This window comes from Gymnoscopelus braueri (genome assembly GCF_963280865.1).
Source record: "Gymnoscopelus braueri genome assembly, chromosome: 14".
Lineage (NCBI taxonomy): Eukaryota > Metazoa > Chordata > Actinopteri > Myctophiformes > Myctophidae > Gymnoscopelus > Gymnoscopelus braueri.
Genome location: NC_137619.1, coordinates 15,657,869 through 15,668,076, shown reverse-complemented (window position 1 = coordinate 15,668,076; position 10,208 = coordinate 15,657,869). Strand labels below are relative to the sequence as shown.

The 10,208-nt window shown below is 46.7% G+C and overlaps 1 protein-coding gene across 4 annotated transcripts in view; it reads right to left on the bottom strand.

Annotated features, from left to right (window-relative positions):
* The window catches only part of smoc2 (SPARC related modular calcium binding 2), a 28,469-nt gene that overhangs the window by 10,886 nt on the left and 7,375 nt on the right, over nt 1–10,208 (bottom strand). For 2 of the 4 annotated variants that reach the window (XM_080449209.1, XM_080449210.1), the window contains exons 3-7: nt 7,441–7,547; nt 6,285–6,384; nt 5,033–5,077; nt 1,780–1,863; nt 1,201–1,275 (exon numbers count right to left, since the gene is read on the bottom strand). In XM_080449209.1, coding sequence (XP_080305335.1) covers nt 1,201–1,275; nt 1,780–1,863; nt 5,033–5,077; nt 6,285–6,384; nt 7,441–7,547 — 411 coding nt within the window. The remainder of the gene's footprint in view (nt 1–1,200; nt 1,276–1,779; nt 1,864–5,032; nt 5,078–6,284; nt 6,385–7,440; nt 7,548–10,208) is intronic. The other 2 variants (XM_080449211.1, XM_080449212.1) reach the window with 1 other exon arrangement.

Sequence of the window (10,208 nt, the reverse complement as noted above, 5' to 3'; positions counted from 1 at the left end):
CAGGATCCAATCAGAGCCCTTTGAGCCGCGGCGCGCCTCCACGCTGCCGCACGGCTCTCCAGCGGAGCTTTGAGCTTTAAGACTCCACCGCCTGCCAAGATCGAAGCTGATCTGGGCGGGCCGCTGGGGGCTTTCATCACCCCTGTCTCCCCCGTTTTTTTCACGACACCCGCCCCCCGGGCTCGGAAGCAACAGCGGGATTATGGGTATCCCTTTTCTTTGTTTATTTTCATTAGAGATCCCTGCCCACACGAAAGAGCCCAAATGAAATGCGTCCCCGCTTTCTCGACTGGCTCTCTTTGCTCCAGTTCCTCTGTAAGCGCCCCCTTTGTTGGGGAGGGGGGTTGTTAATCGAAAAAACTCGCCCCAATACCCTACAGAGAGCGCTGGTAATCAAAACCATCAACACTGTGCTTTGCAGGCTTTTTTTTACTGGGTATAAATTATGTTGATGGGCTTTACACACATTTACAAGCACACATGCACAGCGCACACACACATGCACACACAAACCGCTATCTCATCTCAAGCTCCAAAATAGCATTGTTTTATGGTATATGCAATATATTTCGCCGAAGAGGTGACGAGAGGAAAGAGGCAATTGATCCAATCCATGCAATTAGAGTGCATTTACTGTGTGTGTGTGTGTGTGTGTGTGTGTGTGTGTGTGTGTGTGTGTGTGTGTGTGTGTGTGTGTGTGTGTGTGTGTGTGTGTGTGTGTGTGTTTAAGATGAGCAGGCAGACAAATGGAAGATGCTGAGTGTGTGCCATGTGCTGATAATTACAGCACTGCTACAAAGTGAAGAACCGCAGATAGATTCAGATCCTCAAAGCCTTGCGTTATGCCAACACCAAGATGTATTGGTTTCACAACCCACCATCTGTCCTTAAGAAACAGGAATGGCCTGACTAAACTATGATTGCTCACAGAAGAAGGAAAAAAAAGACAAAGGAGTGTGCTTTTAGTTAAGGTTAGCGAATTCCCGGCTGCCATTGTTTAACCACATGAACCCTAGTTTCCCTATTCTGGGGGCGAATATCCAACAAAAATAGCAGATCTGTGAGCTTGTAGATCGGCTATATTCGGCAAAGAGATTTGGTGTAGAGGGAAAACAGGAGGGGGCCAACCCTGGGGGACCCCAGTCAAAGAAGTATCGGATTTAAGTGGTTTAAATAAAAATGAGAAAATAAAAAACTCACATTGTACTCTGGTTCTGTTGTTCTGTCGGCTACGGACTTGCTCTGTCCATAGGGTGGGGTATTGGGAAATCATATCTGAAAGAAATCACAGAGACAGTTTTATTGGTTTCAGTGGAAAACACACTCATACATCTAACCCTAAATACTTGGCATAGGTTTTCCAATACACACAGATTGCAACATGAAGGTCAACTGATTTTGAAGGTATAAAAACTACCTTGTGGAAAAGCATATGATGCTGAAATCAGCAATTATAAGCAATTTATACAACAGGTAGTTTGAGCCGAGCCGAGCAATACTGCCAGTGGCGTAGCCAATGATTTTTCTCGATGTCTCGCAATTTTCTTTCTCTTATTTACACTCCTTTGAATAAAACTTCTCAGTCAGTGCCTATGGCTTGGTAAACACTATATAAAACCCCTAATGCCTGTAAGAGGACGTTCTTCACTGTGATTATGGGCACTTTGGTGGCACCTCATACCTATTGCATCACTTTAATAACCATAATTGTGGTAAAGAACATCTTCTCAGCTGTCATTGCGATAATAACCTGGAATGGCCTCTTGGACAAGCACTCACCTTCTTCATCTACGGCGGGCTGTGGTTCCACCACAAGGCCGGCGGACTCATCTGCATTTAGAATGGAGAATATTTGCAAGGAGACTACAATTACGAGAGTAAGGTAGACTTATGAAAACTTATCTATGTGGGATTTTGCACATTGCCCGGCCAGGAGGGATTGGGGGGTGGGACAGACTGGGTCAGAAAGAGAGGGAGGTGGGTTGAAGACTAAAGGAGGAAGAAACAGTGAGAGGGAAAGAGGTACTATAGGGGGAAGATCACAGTGTCTGGAGTGGCTGCACAGTAGGTTAATGTAAGTATAGTGGTTGGTCATAGATCCCCATACGTTCACTTGAGAGAAGGAAAACATGGTTTACATAAGATTCTGATGGAAGAAAACATGAATGAGTTAGTTCACCACTTTCAACCTCCTGGTGTCCCTATTATAGACATGTCATAGGTGAACATTTTCAAAGATTTTCAAAGATATAGCGGAATAGAAGAAAATAGCAAAAAATAGCAGATCTTCAAGCTCATGACGCACTGTGAGCTTGTAGATAAGCTATTTTCTCTATTTGTCATGCAAATAAGTATATAGAGCTGAAGTAGTTAAGCTGAATGAACAGAGGACAGGGCCAGGTGTCATTCTTCCCTGTCCCCTGGTCAATAAAGTGACAGTGTCATGAGGACGGGACACGAGAGGAGGCGTGCGACGGCTGAGGAATGCAACATCCAGGGCAGCACACATGTTTGAGATGTACCAATTAACAGTGGCAGGGTTGGGGCACAGTCAGTGTTTATTTGGTCTCTGTTTGTTTGTTTGATTTGTGGTGAGAGGGAGAGAGGGTTGGAGGGCCTGGGCTGGTTACTGTACAAACCAACGGCCGCAGGTGTGGTTAACCTCAGTGAGGGTCAAACAGTCTGCTCACAGATCCCTTAATGCACTTATTCAAGGCGTCACTGGAGACCCTGCTGAGTGGTTCCACAAACAGGGATTAAAACGTAGCCCTGAACTAAAATCTTGTCTTTCCAACGCAAACCACCATCAAGAAGCCAGGGCTAATTTAATTTAACTTAATACGTGTTTGTGATGCCAGCCATTTCTCTGCTCAAACCACCTCCGTAGGAAAATATATATACACCCACCCAATGCGACTGACTCACTGTGAAGACGGTCGTGTCATTTCTTTTTTTAACTCATGGAAATGCCATCTAAAAAAAGGATATTCATGATTTGGATTTATGATGTACCACTAATGGTCAATCTTTGCCCCTGTGGCATTTTTACATGGCTGTAACACCTCTTTAAACATCTGCCAGGAAGCCGTCATGCTATTTGTGGTCACACAGTATTTAGCTGCAATGTCATTCTTCAGTCACAAATGTTTCCAAAATGCCAGTGAATCCATCAAGACTGACACTTGAAAAAGCCTGTGCATGGAGATGAGCTCTGTGTTCGATGACGCGCCGTTATCCTGCTGATAGGTACACTTGACAGAAGGACACACCTAGGAGAGCTGAGTGTGTACTGAACCAAAGCATCAGTGCAATCACTTTGTATTTGCAGGACTGCTGGGACACCACACATGTACAGTTGATTTTGCTTTACACCACACTGTTTATCCAAGCAGCTCAGATTGAACCACAAGCCCTGCCACCCCCCCCCCCCCCCCCCCCACCTCTCTCTCTCTCTTTCTTACTTCCACCACTCTTCCCTCTCTCCATCTCTTTGAGTGTTTGGACACAAAATGTTGCATTCCCAGTTGATCTATGTGTAACGAGCTGGCAAGGCTCAGGCAGACTTCTAAACCCGAGTTTGTTTACAGTGAGGGAGGAGCCGACATGAATGTCACACAGAGAGGAATAACCCAAATGTTGCAAACATACCACACACACACACACACACACACACACACACACACACACACACACACACACACACACACACACACACACACACACACACACACACACACACACACACACAACACACACACACACACACACACACACACACACACACACACACACACACACACACACACACACACACACACATGCTCAGATCCACAGAACGACACAAGGCCTGGAATCAATCGGAACCTCCCAAATGACTCTGCTCTGCAAAAGATGAGGGCATGGTAAACAGTTATTGGACCAGCACCCCGGTAGAGCGTAGTGATTGTATAGCTAGAAGAGGACAGTCACTCATCCATGGCTGAGAGACAGTGGGGTGGGGGGAGAAAGAGAGTGACAGACACAGTGTGGAATAGAGAAGGAACGTTAGTGCTTCCTCGTATCTGAAAACAATTTCCGCTGAAAGAGAGATGTGGTGAAAAAAAGACAATATTTGTGTCAGAGAATGAGAGTGTGTGATAAACGAAGTATCCTTTGACTGTGATGCTCAATTTATTCTCCGTCACATGACGTAGACGTGCGTTGAAAGTAGCACATCTACAAGCCCACGACAACGCGCCGCGCACGCAACGCGTCGGGAGCCTGTAGATCGTCCGGGGCTTGTAGATAGGCTATTTTTTGTTTTGTAGATCTTGTGAGCACAACACCGGCGAAGTATAAATCAGGCTTACGGGCTTCAGCTTCTCTGGCAAGAGACAGCGAACAAGAAGCAGTGTGTGTGTGTGTGTGTGTGTGTGTGTGTGTGTGTGTGTGTGTGTGTGTGTGTGTGTGTGTGTGTGTGTGTGCGTGTGCGTGTGCGGGTGTGGGTGTGGGTGTGTGTGTGTGTGTGTGTGTGTGTGTGTGTGTGTGTGTGTGTGTGTGTGTGTGTGTGTGTGTGTAAATGCTCGCCGCAGCCTCTCTCCTCTGAATCATATCCAGTAACAGACTGCTTTTCATATCAGCCCCAGGGCTGCTCTTTCTCTCAATTGACAAAATATTGGAGCGGCAAGCCTTAACAGGTGAGCCACACTGCTCTTCATACACATTCACCACCAACACAGGTGCAAGCAAACACAGACAGGCATACAAATGCGTGTGCGCACACATGTGCATTGGGCACGATTGCATGTACGCACATGTGCATGCACACACACTATCACAAACCCGCCACGCACACACACACACACACACAGGCGCGCGCTCGCACACACACACACACACACACACACACACACACACACACACACACACACACACACACACACACACACACACACACACACACACACACACACACACACACACACACACACACTGAGATGTATTGCAGACAGATACGCAAAAGAGATTTTTTTTGTTTCTTCAAAGTGCTCACCTGCTTTTCCTGGTTCCCTTGTGCTAGCTCTCTCTTGTTTTGATCCTACAAAGTGGTGTTTAGGTGTTACAGTTAGTGGACATTTTACCCCAGCACATGTACATCATAATTAATCAGACAAGATTACTCAAATTTGCACTGCACTGCTCTTAGGAAGAGCTCTTGCACACGTTTGTGAGATAACACAGCTAACAAGCAAAGTTAGCAAGAGGACCCCAGAAACAAATATGTCACTGTTGCATTGTATTTTCTGCTACATACGCGAATAGTTATTTCTACTACTACTGCCACTATTTTTGTTTGCAAACTAGATAGCAACAGCTTCCAAGTCAGTCTCACAGTCACACAGAGTTGGACATGTGGCATTGGTTATTTGATTGTTTGGCAGACACCGGTCTCTCTACGCTCGCATTCCTCACCATTTAACCACTTGAACCCCAGCATCCATATTCTGGGGAGACATTAGCCAAACATAGCAGATCTACAAGCCCACAACGCGTCACATTGTGACGCGTTGTGGTGCTTGTACTGTAGATCGGCTATGTTTGGTAAAGAGATTTAGTGTGGAAGAAAAAAAGCAGCCCAAGTACAGAGCCAACTCGGGTCCGTTTCAATACGTCTAGAGGGTTTAAGTGGTTAAAACGTTGTTGCTCAACTCAGCGAGAGGGATTTTCTACTGGGCTTATTTACATCACAGCCCCGATGCCTTGAGCAACACAGTCTCCCAGGTCCACTTGCTGACCAATTTCCCACAGGGCAACGGATTATGTACCCCACAAATATGAACATCCAAAGGAATGTGTGACCGACCGGTCACTGCCATGAATTTGCTATGAAATCATCATTGCTCAACAGAATTTCAATAAAGCATGTTGTTCACACACCCAGTAAAATCCTCTGTGTTAAATTAACTCTGAGAATGTACAAAGGTAACCAAGTGGACTCTTAAGGACACAACTTAAGGTGTGTCAGTGTACATTTGTACACTCTCTGAGTGACAAATGGATAAATTATGAATGAGGATTTTGCTGTGCATATTATATACCATCTTTACTATGATATAAATGACAATAATAGCATGTTGAATTAGGTGTATATTTGTTTTGTAATACATAAACATTTTCAGTTTTAAAGAATAACAATAATTAAACTATCAACGACTATGATGAATCATACATGACACAGAGATGACAAGCTAGATCTACTATTGACATCAATACTTCCCAAAACCAATTAACGAGGTTGTGCCTACCTTGGCACCGAGGTTTCTTATTGGCTACTGCTGAGCCACTGATAGGCCGGCCATTGGGCGTAACACACCAGCAGTATCCAGTGTAGCTGTGGCACTGCACCTGGTAGACAAAGCACAGAACACAAGTGTATCTATCTCGCTATAAATTCACAGAATCTCTATGTGTCTGTCTGTTTGCCTGTCCTGGGCATACAGTAACTCGGGCGCCATCTGACCGATAGACCTCAAACTTGCCGAGTGTGTCGTAGATGACCTTGAGGTGTGCAGTGCAGAGTGGCGTTTGGTTGGACAATGGCTTCCGAGAACTTAAAAATCACACCCAGTGTGAAGTGGGCGGTGTGGTCATCACAGTGGTCATCATAGTGATGGAAGCTCACTTCCAAAAGAAATAGATTTTTGGAAGTCCATAATCCTATTTATAGGTTATTAATGTCATCATGTGTCTCGCTAGCCAATCACAGTGCTGAATAGAGTCAGCCAATAGAGTCAGCCAATCACAGTACAGCTAGTGGGCCACTAATGGGCCAATCACAGTGCAGGAAACTAATACTAATGAGGTGTCCCAACCCCACTTATAGGGGCGGCTACACCGCCCAAAAACCACTGATGTCTGACCACTGATGGTGTTTCTCTGGGGGGTTCCCTGATTGGCCAACCCGGCTTCATGGATTGGTGGAGCTTTGCTTCACAGTTGTGTCGCTGCACCAATATACAGTAAGTGGTGACATACACAATTGAACTCCATTCACGTGAATGCGAATGGAGTGTACGTCATCTCCACAACGTCAGCAGTTTCTGACGACATCAGGGATCCCAGTATCTCCATATCTAGATTGGTCATGTTAATTGGTACCACCACACTGGGTACTCTGAGCACGGGTACAACAGGTATTATTACATAAAGCAAGGGGTGGGGTATAATTCTCATTCTGCGCGGAGCCCTGCTTCAACATTTCAGCGTTTTTCCGCCGTTTATTTTTGTTTTCACGCCGTTTGGTGCCCCCCCCCCCCCCCCCCCCCCCCAAGGTTGGTGCCCTGTGCTTCAGCACCTCAAGCCCGTTGGATAAGCCACCACTGCATGTAACCTTGATGTATGTATTACGGTTGTGTGTAAGTGTTATTCCAAACAGAAAGCGTGATGGTGTGTTTGTGTTACCTCACTGTATGTTCCATCAGGGTTGCATACAGGCACAAAGACCTGAGGGAAGAGCTTCTTGGCCTGCTGCTCTGTGTACTTCTTCTCTGCCACACATCTGGATGTGTCTGAGGAGGAGCACAAATCACTCAAATCTCAGCAACTCATAATCTAATGCATAACCCAAATAATGTTTTTACACTGCTCAACAAGAAGAAAGAAGGACGGCACAGTGGCTTAGTGTTAGTCGCCTCACAGCAGGAAGGTCCTGGGTTCGAACCGGACCGGGGGCCTTTTTATGTGTAGAGGATGCATGATATCCTCACAGGGGGTTTCTCCCACACCAAAAGACATGCAAGGCACTGGCCTTAGAGCTGGAGCTAGTCCCTGGGCGCTGCTCAGTGGCTGCCCACTGCTTGTTATAGTTAGAACGGGTCAAATGCAATGGACAACATTTCCCCACAGGGAACAATAAAGTCTAACTCAATAACTAACTAACTTCAGGTCAGACAGAGATGCCGAATTTGAAAGAGCAGAGAAATGAAAGGGGAAAAAAAGGCAGCCAGGGAAGGGACAGAGACAGAAGGGAAACAATTCAAGACTGATCGGAAGTGGCGGATGCCTCTGTGGCTGGGAATAGAACCAACACCCCAGTCTTATTAGGAGCAAATCAGTCAAGGCCGCACTGTGCAGCCCACTGGCCAAGTGGTAAATCCATTACTGTGCTAGGCAGCTCGCACTCTCCTGGAGAACATTCCACTCATCCAAGGAAAGGGCTGATGCACGGGGAAAACGGCCTGGGCTGAGACCTGACCCCCCCACCCCCTCCACCATCTCTCTCTCTCTCTCTCTCTCTCTCTCTCTCTCTCTCTCTCTCTCTCTCTCTCTCCCTCCCTCCCTCCCTCTCTGTGCCCCACTCCTCTTCTTCCCCTCTCTCTTCCTAATCTTCGGTCTTCTCTATCGTCTCGCGTATTCTGTCCTCTCTAAGGTTATAAAAGTGGGTCAGGCACTTTTCACCTCCGCATAGCTGAGGCCCTTTCTTTCCTCCCATTGCGTCTCCCGGGCGGAGCCATGGATCATCTTCACTGTCCAGATCTGCTCGCTTCGTCTCACTGTGCCACACCGCAGCCAGCTGTGCAAACTCTCAGGAGATGGTGGACAGCGATGGGACACTTGACGGTAACTTCGAGAGGCACGTTTAGCTGCGACGCTATGCCTGTCTGGCTGGCATGGCCAAATCAAATTAAAACAATGACTCATATGGTAGGTTAAAAATAAATAACAAAATTCGCCAGTCTGGTGGCTCTGTGTCGCTGGCGTTAGCCCGCGGTAGAATGTCCATTAGAGTCAGGCGGGGAATGCATTGCTGGTTTCTCTCAGTCTAATGTGCATGCGTGTGTGCGCGTGTGTGTGTGTGCGTGTGTGTGTGTGTGTGTGTGTGTGTGTGTGTGTGTGTGTGTGTGTGTGTGTGTGTGTCATTGTCACTGGTGTGGAGAGAGAGGGCAAGACGCTCAATGTTCACAGAGGAGGGAAACAGGGAGCTCTAATGTTAGCCGCAGTGGAAAACCCATGCGTCGTCCTTCTCCAGAGGGGGGCTGCAACCAGAAAAAAAGCAGCCTGGAAAAAATGACAGGACACTTGAATCATCTGAGTCCAATGATAGAAAACAAATGCGGTGCCAGCCTCGCCATCCTTAAACACAAACCCATCTCTGTGCTTTAAGGCAAAACCCCGGCCCTCGCGGTTATTTCGGCTGTCGACTCGAGAAACCCCTCTATCACCCCCCCTCCCACCCCCGCCTACACAGCCATCCTGAATTGAGGAGTCGGGGACGGGGGGACGGGGGCGTCTGGGGCAGACTCCCAGACCCAACGTTATTGACGCATTCAATACGACTTTCATGGACTCTTGTCCCTTTCAGCTTCCTAGCTGGAATCCTCCATTCTCTCTCTCCCTGCGCTGTCCACCACATCCAGATGTCCAGCTTCGAGACGTTGCCATAGAGACCCAGTATGGGCATAAAATTGCAGAATGTTTTTCCATCATATGAGAGTTCTCTTTCAGTGGGCCCTGAACGCTCTCTCTCTCTCTCTCTCTCTCTCTCTCTCTCTCTCTCTCTCTCATTCCCCCTATTAGTGATCTAATATTGTAATGGGTAAGAATGGGGCATTGTCTCCAGTCTGTAGAGCGTTGAAGTAGTGGTATAGAGTTAGTGAGTGGGGCGGAGGTGGGAAGGGGTAGGGGGTGCAGTGTTGGGGTGTATGGGCTCTTCCTTCCAGCACTAGCAACAATGGGGGAGTTTGTGAGCCGCCTGACCTTACTGCCTCTCTGTCACATTAAGGCTTTTCATGTCCAACCCTCCACTCGTCACATGCACACAGGCTTCCACGCCACTATGAATGTATGATATATGGTGAACATCAGCACATTAATTCTTGTCAAGATGTTTCATTCAAGTGCCCCTGACATTGCACTGCTGCATAATTAATTTGAATTCACCCGAGGCCATAAGCCACCATTTCTAATCAATAAGGATGTTGTGGACTCCCTGAGTGCTGCACTGTGTTGGAATGGAAAGAAAAGGAAAGTTGAGCAGAGGAAAAATACAAGTTAAGTATGGCTGATGGTAAACAAATATCTGATACAATTAAAGACTAGACCAAAGAGCTCTGTCAATAAAATGTATTAATTGTAAAAAAAAAGATTATAGTGCAGGATTATGAGCCTAAGCAAATGGCAAAAATGTTTCTTTCTTCGCTCTATGAAATGTGTCAACCCCAGTCACCCTC